At 41.3% G+C, this 20,511-nt stretch overlaps 1 protein-coding gene across 1 annotated transcript in view; it reads right to left on the reverse strand.

Annotated features, from left to right (window-relative positions):
- The window catches only part of LOC106584068 (adenylate cyclase type 1), a 79,519-nt gene extending 66,811 nt beyond the window's left edge, over nt 1–12,708 (reverse strand). The window contains exons 1-2 of the mRNA XM_082967918.1: nt 11,650–12,708; nt 1,191–1,340 (exon numbers count right to left, since the gene is read on the reverse strand). Coding sequence (XP_082824044.1) covers nt 1,191–1,340; nt 11,650–12,261 — 762 coding nt within the window. The 5' untranslated portion in view covers nt 12,262–12,708. The remainder of the gene's footprint in view (nt 1–1,190; nt 1,341–11,649) is intronic.
- Nucleotides 12,709–20,511: the final 7,803 nt, after the last annotated feature.

The following is a 20,511-nucleotide window of genomic DNA, read 5'->3' on the forward strand; positions in this document are numbered from 1 at the left end:
TGGTTTGAGCTTTACTAGTCGTCTGTGAGTTTTACTCTGTTTACTTAACAAAACCAACTATTAAATTGCAGACACTATTTTAAAAACCTGATTATATTAAAGCACTGGGATGGACTGGTTAGGTTATTATGAGCCAAATGGCAGACTGGTTAGGTGGCCTTTCACATCTTGGCAATGTGCTGTTTCCAGATGCCAATCAGGGTGCTGTATACATTAAGTACACAGACAAACTGTTGACCTTTAGTGGGTAGCGCGGGGAGGCCATGAAAGCAATCTGCCTGTGTAATAATGACCTGTCAGAGCTCAGCCTGCAACTGCAGGACAGGAAAACAACATAAACTAATCTACAAAGCACAGGTGTGTGTGTGTGTGTGTGTGTGTGTGTGTGTGTGTGTGTGTGTGTGTGTGTGTGTGTGTGTGTGTGTGTGTGTGTGTGTGTGTGTGTGTGTGTGTGTGTGTGTGTGTGTGTGTGTGTGTGTGTGTGTGTGTGTGTGTATAATGTGGGCATTAAGATAATGATTTTTTCTTATAAGCGCCTGGTGTAGGTGGGCTGAGGGGGAGGGGAAGGGTGTGTGTAATGTTCTGTTGCTGTGTGTTAAAGGTGTGTGTGGAGAGGGTAGGGTGTGTGGTGTGGCGTGTGCACTATGGTAATTTTTATTTCCTTATTTATTAATTTATTTCACCTTTATTTAACCAGGTAGGCAAGTTGAGAACAAGTTCTCATTTACAATTGGGACCTGGCCAAGATAAAGCAAAGCAGTTTGACACATACAACAACACAGAGTTACACATGGAGTAAAACAAACATACAGTCAATAATATAGTAGAAAAATAAGTCTATCTACAAAGTGAGCAAATGAGGTGAGATAAGGGAGGTAAAGGCAAAAAAGGTCATGGTGGCGACGTAAATACAATATAGCTAATGTCATAGTTATGTTGTTACAAAAGCTACATTGGTACCTGCAACCTTTAGAAACTCACGCTGAAACATATCAAGGTCTTTGCACAAGGTGTGTTGCAAGAAAATACATCTGCTTAAAAATGTGTACATACATGTACCCTACAGTATGTTTGTATATATGTCTGAGATGTTATATGTTTATATGTACCTTTGTGTGTGTGTGTGTGTGTGTGAGTACGTGCATGCTTGTGTGCCTGCCTGTGTGTGAGCATGTTTGTGTCGCTCTCACCTGTTTCTCATTCTCGTCCTCCAGTCGTAGCCTATCCTCTATGCAGCTCCTAGCCTGTAGGAAGACCTTCCTCTGAGCACGCTCAGTCAGCACCCTGACAAACACTCCAGACAGGTTGACAATGGTGAACAGCACCGTGTTGGCCACCATCTGCAAATCACACAGAGCACAAACAGACATGTACACAGTCAGTGGTATGTATGTGTGTGTGTATGGTGGGAGGGAGAGAGAGAGAGAGACAGAGAGAGAGAGAGACAGAGAGCGAGAGAGACACAGAGAGAGAGAGACACAGACATGTACTAGTCTGTGGCAACCTAAATTCCAGCACACAGAGGGACAAACACCTGCCTGGAGGTGACAGCATTCCCTCCCCCATATGCCCCCCTAGGCACAACTATGATAACAAAAACAGGTCACAATTCCTGCAGCTCTATCGCACGATGGGTATGTACATAGTCAATGGTAGGCTTCCAGTGGGACTCCTATGGTAGGTACACCTATTGCTCATCTCTTGGCAGTAGTACTGTAGACTACGTTATCACTGACCTCAACCCAGAGTCTCTCAGAGCGTTCACAGTCAGCCCACTGACACCCATATCAGATCACAGCAAAATCACAGTCTACTTGAACAGTGCAATACTCAATCATGAGGCATCAAAGCCAAAGGAACTGAGTAATATTAAGAAATGCTATAGATGGAAGGAATGTAGTGTGGAAACCTACCAAAAAACAATTAGGCAACAACAAATTCAATCCCTGTTTCTACACCTGCATTGCTTGCTGTTTGGGGTTTTAGACTGGGTTTCTGTACAGAACTTTGAGATATCAAAGAAGGGCTTTATAAATACATTTGATTTGATTTTAGACAACTTCCTGGACAAAACATTCCACTGTAACAGTGAAGTTACTTGGCAGTAGAAAATCTTAACAATGTATTTGCCTCAGCTTCCCTATCAAAAAATATAAACAATTCAAACAGAAATCAGAAGAAAATGAACAACAATGACAAATGGTTTGATGAAGAATGCAAAAACCTAAGAAAGAAATTGAGAAACCTGTCCAACCAAAAGCATAGAGACCCAGAAAACCTGAGTATATGCCTTCACTATGGTGAATCACTAAAACAATACAGAAATACACTATGGAAAAAGAAGGAACAGCACATCAGAAATCAGCTCAATGTAATTGAAGAATCCCTAGACTCTAACCACTTCTGGGAAAATTGTAAAACACTAAACAAACAACAATACGAAGAATTATCTATCCAAAATGGAGATGTATGGGTAAACCACTTCTCCAATCTTTTTGGCTCTATAACAAAGAACAAACAGCAAAAACATATACATGATCAAATACACATCTTAGAATAAACTTTTAAAGACTACCAGAACCCACTAGATTCTCCAATTACCTTGAATGAACTACAGGACAAAATAAAAACCCTCCAACCAAAAAAGGCCTGTGGTGTTGATGGTATCCTCAATGAAATGATGAAATATACAGACAACAAATTCCAATTGGCTATACTAAAACTCTTTAACATCATCCTTAGCTCTGGTATCTTCCCCATTATTTGGAACCAAGGACTGATCACCCCAATCCACAAAAGTGGAGACAAATTTGAACTCAATAACTACTGTGGGATATGCGTCAACAGCAACCTTGGGAAAATCCTCTGCATTATCATTAACAGCAGACTCGTACATTTCCTCAGTGAAAACAATGTACAGGGCAAATCTCAAATTGGCTTTTTACCAAATTATCGTACGACAGACCACATATTCAACCTGCACACCCTAATTGACAAACAAACAATCCATAACAAAGGCAAAGTCTTCTCATACTTTGTTGATTTCAAAAAAGCCTTCGACTCAATTTGGCATGAAAAAACACACACATTTCTTCCCACAGGGCCGTGGCGTGAGACAGGGATGCAGCTTAAACCCCACCCTCTTCAAAATATATATCAACGAATTGGGGAGGGCACTAGAACATTCTGCAGCACCCAGCCTCACCATACTAGAATCTGAAGTCAAATGTTTACTGTTTGCTGATGATCTGGTGCTACTGTCACCAACCAAGGAGGGCCTACAGCAGCACCTAGATATTCTGCACAGATTCTGCCAGACCTGGGCCCTGACAGTAAATCTCAGTAAGACCAAAATAATGGTGTTCCAAGAAAAGGTCCAGTCTCCAGGACCACAAATACAAATTCCATCTAGACACCGTTGCTCTAGAGCACACAAACAACTATACATACCTTGGCCTAAACATCAGCGCCGCAGATAACTTCTACAAAGCTGTGAACGACCTGAGAGAAAAGGCAAGAAGGGCATTCTATGCCATCAAAAGGAACATCAAATTTAACATACCAATTAAGATCTGGCTAAAAGTACTTGAATCAGGTATAGAACCCATTGCCCTTTATGGTTGTGAGGTCTGGGGTCTGCTCACCAACCAATAATTCACAAAATGGGACAAACACCAAATTGAGACTCTGCATGCAGAATTCTACAAAAATATCCTCCGTATACAACGTAATACACAAAATAATGCATGCAGAGCAGAATTAGGCCGATACCCATTCATTATCAAAATCCCAAAAATAGCTGTTAAATTCTACAATCACCTAAAAGGAAGCGATTCCCAAACCTTCCATAACAAAGCCATCACCTACAGATAGATGAACCTGGAGAAGAGTCCCCTAAGCAAGCTGGTCCCCAGGACAGCGACACAATTAGACCCAACCAAATCATGAGAAAACAAAAAGATAATTACTTGACACATTGGAAAGAATTCACCAAAAAACTGAGCAAACTAGAATGCTATTTGGACCTAAATACCTGACCACTGTGACTGACCCAAACTTAAGGAAAGCTTTGAATATGTACAGACTCAGTGAGCATAGCCTTGCTATTGAGAAAGGCCGCCGTAGGCAGACCTGGCTCTTAAGAGAAGACAGACTATGTGCACTCTGCCGACAAAATGAGGTGGAAACTGAGCTGCACTTCCTAACCTCCTGCCTATGACCGTATTAGAGACACATATTTCCCTCAGATTACACAGATCCACAAAGAATTTGAAAACAAACCCGATTTTGATAAACTCCCATATCTACTGGGTGAAATACCACAGTGTGCCATTACAGCAGCAAGATTTGTGACCCGTTGCCACAAGAAAAGGGCAACCAGTGAAGTACAAACACCGTTGTAAATACAACCCATATTTATGTTTATTTATTTTCCCTTTTGTACTTTAATCATTTGCACATCATTACAACACTGTATATATACATAATATAACATTTGTTATGTCTTTATTCTTTTGGACTTCTGTGAGTGTAATGTTTCCTGTTTATTTTATTGTTTATTTCACTTTTGTATATTATCAACTTCACTTGCTTTGGCAATGTTAACATCTATTTTTTAAATTTATTTCACCTTTATTTAACCAGGTAGGCAAGTTGAAAACAAGTTCTCATTTACAATTGCAACCTGGCCAAGATAAAGCAAAGCAGTTCGACACATACAACAACACAGAGTTACACATGGAGTAAAACAAACATACAGTCAATAATACAGTAGAAAAATAAGTCTATATACAATGTGAGCAAATGAGGTGAGATAAGGGAGGTAAAGGTAAAAAAAGGCCATGATGGCGAAGTACATACAATATTGCAAGTAAAACACTGGAATGGTAGATTTGCAGCGGGAGAAAGTGCAAAGTAGAAATAGAAATAATGGGGTGCAAAGGAGCAAAATAAATAAATAAAGTAGGGGAAGAGGTAGTTGTTTGGGCTAAATTATAGATGAGCTATGTACAGGTGCAGTAATCTGTGAGCTGCTCTGACTGCTCTGATATGTTTCCCATGCCAATAAATCCCCTTGAATTGAATTGAAATGAATTGAGAGAGAGGTTGGGTAGGTAGGTCGGTGGGTGGGTGGGTGGGTAGGGGGTTGAGGGTGTTTGTAGGTGTCAAGGAATGGATCGGTTTCATTCTTACCATAGAAACCATGATTATTATTAAATTGCCAGTGTAGTCAAAAACAGGATTTTGTGTGTTTTAGATGTATCTCCACACTATGAGGTTGGAAAAATAATGTAAAATTGTGAAAATGATGAGAATGACATTTTAGTGTAAGAGCTGTATGAAATGACTGCCTGATACTTCAGCCTGTTTAGGTGGGATGGAGTTTTGGGTTTCCATGGTGATATCACCATGTGGTAAATTAGTTAATAGACCAATAAGAAAGATAGTTCATAAGCTCTATGCCAACAGCTAATTTGTAGTTTCCCTTCCCCAATCAGACTACTCCGAGACAAAATTCTTGCTTGAGATGTTGCCCTTTCCAAAGAAGCTATTGTTGTACATTTTAATTTAAAACAATCTCAGTAAGGTACAAAATTGGTGCCCAGAAATGATTTGATATTGAGACAAAAATGGCTGCATTGGACCTTTTAAAGTTGTAAATATCAACTTCAGTACAGGTGTGTGTAAAATGTACTGTTGAAGAAAACATTATAATAAAGCCGTAATAACATTTGCAATGTGGCATACAGTTGAGCAGAGGTTATTTTAGATTTTATTTCCATACATGGGGAAGATTTTTTAGCAGGGCCTGAAAGATTTCTTTGCCTTTTATGAACACATTGCATGCATTTCTATGACGTAGACTTGCATGAAATGCTTTTATAAAAGGTGATTGTATTTTGAAATTTGCAAAAGGCAAACATACAGCCGCAACCAACCATAGAAATATACTGAACAAAAATAAAAAAGCAACATTTAAAGTGTTGGTCCCATGTTTCATGAGTTGAAAAAAAAGTTCCCAGAAGTTTAAAAAAAAATGGCACAAATTTGTTTACATTGCTTGTGCTGAGAACAATAAAAGGTCACTCTAAAATGTGAAGTTTTGTCACACAACACAATGCCACAGATGTCTCAAGTGTTGAGGGCGCTTGCAATTGGCATGCTGACTGCAGGAATGTCTACCAGAGCTGTTGCCAGAGAATTAAATGTTAATGTCTACCATAAGCCGCCTCCAAGTCGTTTTAATGAATTTGGCAGTACGTCCAACAGGCCTCACAACTGCAGATCACCTGTATGGCGTAGTGTGGGTGAACGGTTTGCTGATGTCAATGTTGTGAACAGAGTGCCCCATGGTGGCGATGGGGTTATAGGATGGGCAGGCATAAGCTACGGACAACGAACACAATTGCATTTTATCGATGGCAATTTTAAAGCACAGAAATACCGTGACGTAATCCTGAGGTCTATTGTCGTGCCATTCATCCTCCTCCATCACTTCATGTTTCAGCATGACAATGCATGGTCCCATGTCGCACGGATCCGTACTAGGGATGCACGATATATCGGTGAACATAACGGAGTCGGCCGATATTAGCTAAAAATGCCAACATCGGTATCGGCCCAATGTCTAGTTTAACGCTGATGTGCAAAACTGATGTCAAAGCTGACATGCATACCTATATAACGTAGGTACATGCCGTAATGACGCAACGTAAAATTTTGCGCAACACGTTCAACACAGCATTCCTAACCTAGCGCACAATGTCTGATGTGTGGATCAAGCAATCAACAAGTCGAGCAGTCACTTGAAAGAGTAAGAAAAATTCAGCGAGAAAACACAAAAGGCGAAATCCATTAAAGCCAAGATAATGGAATTCATGGCCCTTGACAATCAACCCTTCTTTGTCGTGGGTGATGTTGGCTTTTGCCGACTGGTCGAGCACAGGTACACACTACCAAGTGCGTTATTTTTCAGATGTTTCCCTACCTGAATTACACAGCAATAGAGTCACTGCTATTAGCTTCAAGACATACATTCTATGGAACACCGTTTGGGTCTTTGTGTGTCAAAAAAGATACAGTAGCACTGTCAAAGCTGTACAAAAATGTCTGCAAACAAGCAAACACCGGCGACAAACAATGTGTTTACAATACCGCGTTGGTAATAAAGCATTATTTGTTCGACCGCAACTTCTGGGGTAGCTAGCTTTAGCTTGGTACCTAGCTAGCACCAATACAACCAGCCTGAAAACAATGACCAGTAGAAACTGCATTCATTTTCATTATTCTTAGCAATGATTTAGAAATCCTTGTAAGTATTAGCTATGTTGGCACTTGTTGTTCGCCTATTGAAATGGAACTTTAGTTCATGAAAATAAATAGCTAGACAGCTACTTAACCCTGTTTCCCAAAGCTAACATTATAAGCAGCCAGCTAGCTTCATCTGGCTAGTGAGGCTCGACCGGACTTGGTTATGTGTTGTGAAGCTAGCCACAATAAGGATTAGACACAATTGTGGAATTTGCGGTTTGCCTTCAAAATAAAATAATGTCCTTGACAGTGATGCAAATGAATACAAATAGTAGAATTATGCCAAACTTTTATTTTGAAGGCAAACAGCAAAGTCCACTACTGTGGCTAATCCTTTTTGTGGCTAGCTTCACATAGATGGGTCCGACCACCATTTATCAAATCAAAACTGTCTTATAAATTAGTGTTCTTTTAGATGGTGACACCTAGCTATAGAGTTTGCAAGCTAACTATCGCTACTGTAACAGATTATGCCATTTTGCTATGTTTTTGGGGAAGAACATTGTTTGCTTCTATGAAATAGCTAGATTTTATTTTATGACCAGCACTGTACAGTTCAAGTCAGGAAGTTTACATTTACATACACATACATTTAAACTCAGTTTTTCACAATTCCTGACATTTAATCCTAGTAATAATTCCCTGTCTTAGGTCAGTTAGGATCACCACTTTATTTTAAGAATGTGAAATGTCAGAATAAAAGTAGAGAGAATGATTTATTTCAGCTTTTATCTCTTTCATCACATTCCCAGTGGGTCAGAAGTTTACATACACTCAATTAGTATTTGGTAGCATTGCCTTTAAATTGTTTAACTTGGGTCAAACGTTTCAGGTATCCTTCTACAAGCTTCCCACAATAAGTTGGGTGAATCTTTGCCCATTTCTCCTGACAGAGCCGGTGTAACTGAGTCAGGTTTGTAGGCCTCCTTGCTCGCACACGCTTTTTCAGTTCTGCCCACAAATCTTCCATAGGATTGAGGTCAGGGCTTTGTGCTGGCCACTCCAATACCTTGACTTTGTTGTCCTTAAGCCATTTTGCCACAACTTTGGAAGTATGCTTGGGGTCATTGTCCATTTGGAAAACTCATTTGCGACCAAGCTTTAACTTCCTGACTGATTTCTTGAGATGTTGCTTCAATATATCCACAAAATGTTCCTTCCTCTTGAAGCCATGTATTTTGTGAAGTGCACCAGTTCCTCCTGCAGCAAAGCACCCTGACAACATGATGCTGCCACCCCTGTGCTTCACGGTTGGGATGGTGTTCTTTGGCTTGCAAGCCTCCCCTTTTTCCTCCAAACATAACGATGGTCATTATGGCCAAGCAGTTATATTTTTGATTCATCAGACCAGAGGACATGTCTCCAAAAAGGGCGATCTTTGTCCCCATGTGCAGTTGCAAACCATAGTCTGGCATTTTTATGGCGGTTTTGGAGCAGTGGCTTCTTCCTTGCTGAGCGTCCTTTAATGTCGATATAGGACTCGTTTTACTGTGGCTATAGATACTTGTGTACCTGTTTCCTCCAGCATCTTCACAAGGTCCTTTGCTGTTGTTCTGGGATTGATTTGCACTTTTTACACCAAAGTTTGTCTATCTCTAGGAGACAGAATGTGTCTCCTTCCTCAGCAGTATTACGGCTGCATGGTCCCATGGTGTTTATACTTGCGTACTATTTTTTGTACAGATGAACGTGGTACCTTCAGGTGTTTGTAAATTGCTCCCAAGGATGAACCAGACTTGTGGACGTCTACAATTTCTTTTCTGAGGTCTTGGCTGAATTCTTTTGATTTTCCCATGATGTCAAGCAAAGAGGCACTGAGTTTGAAGGTAGGCCTTGAAATACATCCACAAGTACACCTCCAATTGACTCAAATGATGTCAATTAGCCTATCAGAAGCTTCTAACGCCATGACATTTTCTGGAATTTTCCAAGCTGTTTAAAGGCACAGTCAACTAAGTGTATGTAAACTTCTGACCAACTGGAATTGCGATACAGTGAATTATAAGTGAAATATTCTGTCTGTAAACAATTGCTGGAAAAATTACTTATGTCATGCACAAAGTAGATCCTGGTTGAAAAATTAGTTTTAATGACTCCAACCAAAGTATATGTAAACTTCCGACTTCAACTGTACGTGTTTGGGGGTGTGAGTTGGAAGCAGACGTTACACTGTTCTGGCGGCTCAACACCCTATTAAGACACTCTATTTAGACACTTTAGACTCCAGCCACCCAAGTCATAGACTGTTCTCTCTGCTACCGCACGGCAAGCGGTACCGACACACCAAGTTTGGAACCAACAGGACCCTGAACAGCTTCTACCCCCAAGCTGCATAACTGATAAATAGTCTGGGTAGCTATTGGTTAACTATTTAACTAACTATCTGCATTGACCCTTTTTGCACTAACTCTTTTGACTCATCACATACGCTGCTGCTACTGTTTATTATCTATCCTGTTGCCTAGTCACTTTATCCCTACCTATATGTTCATATCTACTTCAATTACCTCATACCCCTGCATATTGACTCGGTACTGGTACCCCTTGTATATAGCCAAACTATCATTACTCACTGTGTATTTATTACATGTGTTTTTTTTTATTTATTATTTATATGTTTTTATCTCTGCATTGTTGGGAAGGGCCTGTAAGTACACCTGTTATTTACATTTTTACATTTACATTTAAGTAATTTAGCAGACGCTCTTATCCAGAGCGACTTACAAATTGGTGCATTCACCTTATGATATCCAGTGGAACAACCACTTTACAATAGTGCATCTAAATGTTTTAGGGGGGGGGGGGGGGTTAGAATGATTACTTTATCCTATCCTAGGTATTCCTTAAAGAGGTGGGGTTTCAGGTGTCTCCGGAAGGTGGTGATTGACTCCGCTGTCCTGGCGTCGTGAGGGAGCTTGTTCCACCATAGGGGTGCCAGAGCAGCGAACAGTTTTGACTGGGCTGAGCGGGAACTGTGCTTCCTCAGAGGTAGGGGGGCCAGCAGGCCAGAGGTGGATGAGCGCAGTGCCCTCGTTTGGGTGTAGGGACTGATCAGAGCCTGAAGGTACGGAGGTGCCGTTCCCCTCACGGCTCCGTAGGCAAGCACCATGGTCTTGTAGCGGATGCGAGCTTCAACTGGAAGCCAGTGGAGAGAGCGGAGGAGCGGGGTGACGTGAGAGAACTTGGGAAGGTTGAACACCAGACGGGCTGCGGCGTTCTGGATGAGTTGTAGGGGTTTAATGGCACAGGCAGGGAGCCCAGCCAACAGCGAGTTGCAGTAATCCAGACGGGAGATGACAAGTGCCTGGATTAGGACCTGCGCCGCTTCCTGTGTGAGGCAGGGTCGTACTCTGCGAATAGCATGTGACAAATAACATTTCATTGGATTTGTTATTGTTTCCTTTATTTTGGCAATTCCCTGTATGCACTTGTGATAAAACTTAATCCACAGCTATTTTTGCCCCCTACGGGCTTGGGCTCAGGGGCTTCAGTACCTGTATCTGCATTAAGCCAGACCTGTCAATACCCAATACTAAGAACTGTATTTGTATTTTGTATGAAGACTTGCTTTTGTTTGACCTTTCTTTCTTTTCTGTTATCTGTTTCTGTTATTCTTTATTTATTTCTTTATTTTATGTCATTTGTTTTCTTTCTTTCATTTATCCTTTCTTAATTTATTTCATCCTTTCTTTTTTATCCTTTCTTTCCTAGTACACGGTGAATGCTCGTGGAAACCACATTGCCACATTTATCCTAAAGTCAGCATGCTATTCAAAACCACTTCAAATAAACCATTTCAAATAAAGCCCACACAAATTAATAAATAAAGCACACTTTTTATTAATAAATAAAGCCCACTGAAATGCCTCTTTATGTTCATTCTGCTACTTGTGTGCGTACAGTGATAATGCCTAGCATCAATTTGCTGAACTTGCCATTGGCTCAACTTACCCCAAGGCAAACATTTTGACTCTATTATCCCACACAGCTACAATGATGCACTTTCTTGCTAGGTTTAGGACCTCATATTGAAGCTTATAGAAAACCAAATTGAAGTATAGAACAATCTTAAAATTATCTACTTTCGTTTAGATACAAAGATCATAAAACCTCTAACACAGCACTATAAATAGACACTGGTATTCAACAGAACCTGGAGTGAAATGCGCTTTTTAACTATTCACACTGAAACAAAGTCTATAGGCTATAACAATGAAACCAGGGGACTTAATCATGGTGAGAGGGCTGGTTAGTTAGGGCAGGTTCTAAATTACAGAAAAACTAACCGGAGGTTCTAAACGAGAGTCTGACCGGGAGTACCGAAGATGCATGTCTTACCGGTCTCCAGAGCTTGTGTTTTCTGGCCGTGAATGATGTCACGGTGACGATGAAGTGGGAAACGGCCACCATCATACCAAACAGCACCGCGATCAGCGTCCGCACCGGGAGCAGCACGTACGCCACAAGAGTGACCAGCATGAGCTGCCACACCCCCTGCTCCGGGGTGACAGGAGCCTCCACGCCGGCGGCTCCAAGCGCGAGGGGGAACGGGCAGCAGAGGATCGCGAATGTGAAGCTGAAGAGCAGTACGAGCTTGGCGATCTGCTGCAGCTGCGTCACTTGCAGGTACTTGACGTTGGTGACGATGAAAAGCGAGACGAACACCACACAGTGCACGGGGTGAGAACCCTTGGACACTGTGAGCTGGGGACCGGACAGCAGCTCCATCAGCGCGAGCGACGAGGCGGCCACGATGAGCACCGCGAGGGCTTTGAGAGTGGCTGTCTGCTCCAGCTTCACGTTGTAGTTTTGGAAGAGTGCCTCGAGCTCGTTGCTGTCGAAATCGTCCTCGCACGCGATGGTTGTACTGGCGGTGGCCGAACAGTGACCCTCCTTCCGCCGGGTCTGGACTATTTCAAAAGGAATTTCCCCCATGTTTGGGCCATTCATAAAGCGGATTTTGCGAGCGCCCCCAGACTTCTCGGTGGGTCCCTCTCCTTTTATGAATTAACTGGGAGCCGCTCACAACCCATGCATCCTAGATTTCAGCGGCTCGACATGGAGAGGTGGAGGTTGTCAGTAGCGTGACAACGGAGCCCGCGACTTTAATATCTGCGCTCGCTGCTTTCCACGTTGACTCTTTTGTCGTCAGAAAAGTAGCCTGAACCATATGTGCTTTATGGGAGCGCCTCTCTCTCTCTCTCACTCCCCATCACTCTATCTCTCTCCTCATTCTCTCTCTCTTTTTTTCTCTCTGGAGGCGGACCACCTGCGGTGCTTTCTCTGCTTGGCAGACAGAGGTACGTGGAGGTACCAGAGAGGAGGAGGGGATCTTACGTTTCTGTTTTTTGGGACTCTACTGGATCACGCTTGCGCAGCTTGCCCTGCACAACATGGCACGTCTCCCCAAGACAAAAGTGAACATTCTGTCAAGTCAAAACCATAGGCTGCTTTCATTTGACAAACATGTTCTACTTTTCCAAAACAAGAGAGTTGCTTTTCCTCTACATCCCCTTACACAAGCACAGACAAGCGCACGCACACGTACACAAAGAGAGAGAGAGAGATAGATCAATTGAGAAACCAAAACAAGCAGGTGAAAATTGCTCACGCCACCAGTGAGTGCCACGTGAACTTTTATAAAGCGCAACAACATCTGTCTTAGGTTTCTACAATTTCCTTTTGTTTCACCCCCCTTAAGCTCCTCATAACACAAACCGTCACCATTATGTAACAGTCTGGCAGGTGTTAAGGATTACCGTGTTTATCAATCCATTCTCGTGCATCTGGGGGCTGAATTGAATATCACCTCGCGTTAAGTGGATTTTGACATGCGCTTTAATGTGGTGAAGATCCCTAGTCAGGAGATGGCTCTGATATTAATCAGCTGCCTGGCCTTCAGTGTTAATTATACTAGGAAAGGGATAATACATCTCTCTCGCTCCCTCCCTCCCTCCCCATCTGTGTGTGTCTTTCTCTCCCCCTGTGGTGTGTGTGTATGTGTGTGTGTGTGTGTGTGTTTGCGTGCATTGTGTGTGTTATTCATCTTGATTAGAAATAGTGTCTTGTTTATTTTTATTTATTTATTCTTTATTATGACAGGGAATCACACTGAAACCAAGGCCTCTTTCTCAGTTGAGCTCTGGATACACATCAATGCATATAAAAAAAACACATCAATATACACTATATGCATCAATAATGCACATCAATATACTCATCAATACACTCAGAGAAAAACACAATTATAGAAAACAAACAGATTCTTCTATAAAAAAAAGGTCCTCAGTCAGCCTTTTAAATTGCCCTAGAGGCAATTAATCACATTTTAGAGAGCCTTGGAGATAAAAAAAAAAAAAAAAAAATTGAATCAGATTTAACTAACTCAGTGGAGATTGAAGGTATCTCCAGAGTTAGCCTTCCCTGAGACCGGGTCTGGTATCTCGTACGTCTGTAAGTTACAGCGGAAGTTTCTTCTACAACGCTGTGTACTACTCCCTTCAAAGACCAGCACAAACTGGCTCTAACCAGAATAGAAAGAGGAGTGGGAGGCCCCAGTGCACAACTGAGCAAGAGGACAAGTACATTAGAGTGTCTAGTTTGAGAAACAGATGCCTCACAAGTCCTCAACTTGCAGCTTCGTTAAATAGTACCCACAAAACACCAGTCTCAACTTCAACAGTGAAGAGGTGACTCCGGGATGCTGGCCTTCCAGGCAGAGTTCCTCTGTCCAGTGTCTGTGTTCTTCTGTGTTTTTCCTCTGTCCAGTGTCATCTTAATCTTTTATTTTTATTGGCCAGTCTGAGATATGGCTTTTTCTTTGCAACTCTGCCTAGAAGGCCAGCATCCCGGAGTGGAATAGCCTTCGTTTCTCAGAACAAGAATAGACTGATGAGTTTCAGAAGAAAGTCCTTTGTTTCTGGCTATTTTGAGCCTGTAATCGAACCCACAAATGCTGATGCTCCAGATACTCAACTGGTCTAAAGAAGGCCAGTTTTAATGCTACTTTAATCAGCGCAACAGTTTTCAGCTGTGCTAACATAATTGCAAAAGGGTTTCTAATGATCAATTAGCCTTTTAAAATGATTAACTTGGATTAGCTAACACAACGTGCCATTGGAACACAGGACCTTACCAGGAACTGGGAGCACCAACAGAAAAAGTTGAAATCACTATTTTGGTGTTTTGAGGTCCTGTTTAGTGCAGAATTGGATACATTCTCTTTTGGTGTTGTGTCCTCTCTGTAAAGCTACTAAACACCATTATGATGTTTTGAATCTGGTCTAGTGCCTAGGTGATTAAAACTAAAGACTTCCATTGAGTTCAATCACTTAATTTTCTATCTCATTGGTTATCCTCATGAAAGATACTTACTTTTGAGCAACATATTAAGTTTAATGTATTCTTACATTATTTTGGTAAAATTAAATTAACAAATCATTGAAACGACTTGCATGCAGTTCAAAAATAATTTTGGGGTTATTTTGACACTTTATTGATACAGTTATGCAATGACAGAGGGGATACAGAGAAGTGGGAGAAAAAATGAAGGGTTGGAGTGGGGAATTTAAGCCCTGTCTTCGGTGGGGAGAGAGGTGATGTTCTAAAGGCATCAGCATGCTTCAGTTGGGCTGGCGAATAGCCGGACTCGGCTAGCCGAACCGATGCTCCCTTAAAAGACCTTCTCTTGAAAAACCTGACAAAAGCGGCAATAGCACTGTTTGTCCATTTTGAGACATCTTGGCGCCCTCAAAATAGTCTGAATTAATATAAGATAACTTCTCCTATATTTGGCAAAGTCAAGTTGATGATTAAACAGATAGAAGATCATAAATAACAGGGAGATGAAGAGTGCAAATATCAAGGTATCTTAATGGGTACATTTACAAAATTTAGCAGACGCTCTTATCCAGAGTGAGTACATACATTTTCTCGTACTAGTCCCCCATGGGAATTGAAACCAGAACTCTATCGTTGCAAGCACCATGCTCTACCAACTGATCATCTCTCGTCAGAAGTAGTGCACTTTGTAGGGAATAAGGTGCCATTTGGGACATCAGGTCTAAGGAAGGCAGCAGCGATGCACTTAACCATCCGCTCTAGACAATCATGTGACTGTTAGACAAATCTAACAAGTTAGCCATTATGTCTTGAAGGATACAAAAGCAGGTCCCCTTGTTGTCTATTGGTTGACCTTGTGATTATTGATGCAGCAAACTCTTGGATGTCTAAAGTGGTAAATGCATTAGTCAATGTATTTGTCAGTGTAAAGCGCATTCGCACTGCAGGGTTAAAAAATAGCTTATATACACTTATACAGTAAACCAGTAAATCTGTTACTATGTCATGTGTGCACTGTCCCCTGTCAAACTCAGCTATAACCATTGTTTGATAATGTGTAATTCATATGATATCAACATTATAGAGGGTTGCCAGGTGACATATGACAACTCCTGGCGGGCATGTTGGAAGACCCCAGCATCAATTCTTCCTACAGTAACAGATGAGTGGCTACCCCAAGCTGCATGATAACAGCACCTAAAAGTAGTTGATTCATCACCATGGTCAATTTCTGTGCAGTATTTGGTTGCTCTAACAAGGCACGAAAGACAACGGGAAAAACATATTTTTACAGATTACCCGCAATCATGAAACACCAAGGAGATAATTAAGACTCAAAAACTGTCAGAAAAGCAAAGAAATCTTTTTGCCAGTCGGCTCCGATAATTGTATAGTCTGACTGATTTTGAGTTTAGCAGTTAGTTGTTATGGTAACAAGTGGCATCATGGGTGGAATGTTGTTCATATTTTTCCAAATTTCATAATAAATAAATATTATTTAAGACAAAATGCTGAAAATCCAGTGTTTCTATGTCAAACGGTGTTGTTACAGATGAAGTCAGAAGTTTACATACACCTTAGCCAAATACATTTAAACTCAGTTGTTCACAATTCCTGACATTTAATCCTAGTAAAAATTACCTGTTTTAGGTCAGTTAGGATCACCACTTTATTTTAAGAATGTGAAATGTCAGAATAATAGTAGAGAGAATGATTTATTTCAGCTTTTATTTCTTTCATCACATTCCCAGTGGGTCAGAAGTTTACGTACACTCAATTAGTATTTGGTTGCATTGCCTTTAAATTGTTTAACTTGGGTCAAACGTTTCGGGTAGCCTTCCACAAGATTCCCACAATAAGTTGGGTGAATTTTGGCCCATTCCTCCTGACAGAGCTGGTGTAACTGAATCAGGTTTTGTAGGCCTCCTTGCTCGCACACGCTTTTTCAGTTCTGCCCACAATTTCTTGACAGGACTGAGGTTAGGGCTTTGTGATGGCCACTCCAATATCTTGACTTTGTTGTCCTTAAGCCATTTTGCCACAACGTTGGAAGTATGCTTGGGGTCATTGTCCATTTGGAAGACCCATTTGCAACCAAGCTTTAACTTCCTGACTTATGTCTTGACATGTTGCTTCAATATATGCACATAATTTTCGTCCTCATGAAGCCATGTATTTTGTGAAGTGCAGCAAAGCACCCCCAACATGATGCTGCCACCCCCGTGCTTCACGGTTGGGATGGTGTTCTTCGGCTTGCAAGCCTCCCCTTTTTCCTCCAAACATAACGATGGTCATTATGGTCAAGCAGTTATATTTTTGATTCATCAGACCAGAGGACATTTCTCCAAAAAGTACGATCTTTGTACCCATGTGCAGTTGTAAACCGTAGTCTGGCTTTTTTTATGGCGGTTTTGGACATGTGGCTTCTTCCTTGCTGAGCGGCCTTTCAGGTTATGTCGATATAGGACTCGTTTTACTGTGGATATAGATACTTTTGTACCTGTTTCCTCCAGCAACTTCACAAGGTCCTTTGCTGTTGTTCTGGGATTGATTTTCACTTTTCACACCAAAGTACGTTCATCTCTAGGAGACAGAACACGCCTCCTTCCTGAGCGCTATGACGGCTGCGTGGTCCCATGGTGTTTATACTTGCGTGTTTGGAAATTGCTCCCAATGATGAACCAGACTTGGGGAGGTCTACAATTTTTATTCTGAGGTCTTGGCTGATTTCTTTTGATTTTCCCATGATGTCAAGCAAAGAGGCACTGAGTTTGAAGGTAGGCCTTGAAATACATCCACAGGTATACCTCCAATTGACTCAGATGATGTCAATAAGCCTATCAGAAGCTTCTCAAGCCATGACATCATTTTCTGGAATTTTCCAAGATGTTTAATAAAGGCACAGTCAACTTAGTGTACAGTCGTGGCCAAAAGTTTTGAGAATGACACAAATATGAATTTTCACAAAGTTTGCTGCTTCAGTGTCTTTAGATATTTTTGTCAGACGTTACTATGGAATAGTAACATCATTTCATAAGTTTCAAAGGCTTTTATTGACAATTACATGAAGGTGATGCAGAGTCAATATTTGCAGTGTTGACCCTTCTTTTTCAATACTTCTGCAATCCATTCTTGCATGCTGTCAATTAACTTCTGTTCCACATCCTGACTGATGACAGCCCATTCTTGCATAATCAATACTTGGAGTTTGTCAGAATTTGTGGGTTTTTGTTTGTCCACCCACCTCTTGAGGATTGACCACAAGTTCTCAATGGAATTAAGGTCTGGGGAGTTTCCTGGCCATGTACCCAAAATATCGATGTTTTGTTCCCCGAGCCACTTAGTTACCCCTTTTGCCTTATGGCAAGGTGCTCCATCATGCTGGAAAAGGCATTGTTCGTCACCAAACTGTTCCTGGATGGTTGGGAGAAGTTACTCTCGGAGGATGTGTTGGTACCATTCTTTATTCATGGCTGTGTTCTTATGCAGAATTGTGAGTGAGCCCACTCCCTTAGCTGAGAAGCAACCCCACACATGAATGGTCTCAGGATGCTTTACTGTTGGCATGACACAGGACTGATGGTAGCGCTCACCTTGTCTTCTCCGGACAAGATTTTTTCCGGATGCCCCAAACAATCGGAAAGGGGATTCATCAGAGAAAATGACTTTACCCCAGTCCTCAGCAGTCCAATCCCTGTACCTTTTGCAGAATATCAGTCTGTCCCTGATGTTTTTCCTGGAGAGAAGTGGCTTCTTTGCTGCCCTTCTTGAACCAGGTCATCCTCCAAAAACTTTGCCTCACTGTGCGTGCAGATGCACTCACACCTGCCTGCTGCCATTCCTGAGCAAGCTCTGTACTGGTGGTGCCCCGATCCCGCAGCTGAATCAACTTTAGGAGACAGTCCTGGCGCTTGCTTGACTTTCTTGGGTGCCCTGAAGCCTTCTTCACAACAATTGAGCCGCTCTCCTTGAAGTTCTTGATGATCCGATAAATGGTTGATTTAGGTGCAATCTTGCTGGCAGCAATATCCTTGCCTGTGAAGACCTTTTTGTGCAAAGCAATGATGACGGCACATGTTTCCTTGCAGGTAACCATGGATGACAGAGGAAGAACAATGATACAGTGAATTACAAGTGAAATAATCTGTATGTAAACAATTGTTGGAAAAATTACTTTTGTCATGCACAAAGTAGAGGTCCTACCCGACTTGCCAAAACTATAGTTTGTTAACAAGAAAATTGTGGAGCGGTTGAAAAATGAGTTTTAATGACTACAACCTAACTGTATGTAAACTTCCGACTTCAACTGTATATTTCAGTCTTCTGTGATGTATATAAAGTGTAATTTTGGGATGCAAACTCAAAATTTAATACATTTCAATATATCTGACATGGTACAAGTGTCATCTTTTTTAAGACCATAACCATGTGTGTGAGTTACTTTCGTTTTTGTTTCAAAGTTTTGTTTTAGAAAACCAAGAAACACTCTGTGACCCTGTTTTAGCACACTGCAGTAAAAGGTTAATAACAACACTAAATTAGCCAACATTAAATAAATAAATAGCTTGTAGTCTAGCTATTAGCATGAGTCTCTGTCATAGGCGGCATGTGAGTTTCAAGTTTTGGAGCAGCTGTGGACTTGGATAAACACATTTCATGCAATTCTACTACACTTTATATGACTGGAGACATTAGAAGAATAGTTTTTATTATGGGGTAGCCTAGGCCTACTCTGCTGACACTGACAAACAGATCAATAAAAACCTTGTCTAGAATGCAACCATCTATTCTAGGCCTATGAAAAGGGGGGGACACAAATTGTACAATATGGCATCCATCTAGACTGGAGGAGGACATTAATGTCCCAAAACATCTCCAGTGGTACTGACCCAATCATAATTTGTTGAGAACTTTATTCATAAGAGGAGGAAAAATGTATATATTACAGCATGGGAAAAAGGCTTCAATGGAATAGGACAACCTGGTGTGTTGACTATTGGCTATTCCAGCCCAACAATATATTTAATCAAATATGTCACTAAAACACCTGAATGAATTAAACACAACCAAACAATCAGAAGCCCAGATGGTATACACAGAGTGTACAAAACATTAGGAACATCTGCCCTTTCCATGACATAGACTGACCAGGTGAATCCAGGTGAAAGCTATGATCCCTTATTGATGTCACTTGTTAAATCCATTGCACCCAGTGTAGCTGAAGGGGGAGACAGGTTAAAGAATGATTTTTAAGCCTTGAGACATTTGAGACATGGGTTGTGTACTGTATGTGTGCCATTCAGAGTGTGAATGGGCAAAACAAAACATATAAGTGCCTTTGAATGGGGTATGGTAGTAGGTGCCAGGCGCACCGGTTTGAATGTGTCAAGAACTGCAACACTGCTGGGTTTTTCACGCTCAACAGTTTCCTGTGTGTATCCCACTGTGAAGACGAGCAATGCTGCAGCAGCATCCGTTTCTACTTTGACTACTTCATCCTTTTCCAGATATGAATGGAGACATCCCTCAGTTAGAAAAAATTGTTGTCATATGATGTGCCTTGGTTAATCTGAATGATTCTGTTGTGCCATTTGAGTAAAGAGCACCTTTACCTTGTCGTTATGAAAAAAGTGTCCCCTTAAACCAAATGAAGGGTTTTGCAATAACAGTTTCACAGTAATTTATGTCCACATGTATGAATATATAACATGTAATTTGGAACAACATGTAAAGGACTATTGTTTATGATATTGTAAACATAATGTACTTTAATAATAAGCTATATTGTTGTATGGGTCAAATGAAAGGCATTTGTGTGTCATCTCTGCTTTGCCTTGCCCCATTGAATAAAGTGTATTT

The sequence above is a fragment of the Salmo salar genome, chromosome 23 (genome assembly GCF_965601325.2).
Source record: "Salmo salar chromosome 23, fSalSal1, whole genome shotgun sequence".
NCBI classification, from domain to species: Eukaryota; Metazoa; Chordata; class Actinopteri; order Salmoniformes; family Salmonidae; genus Salmo; species Salmo salar.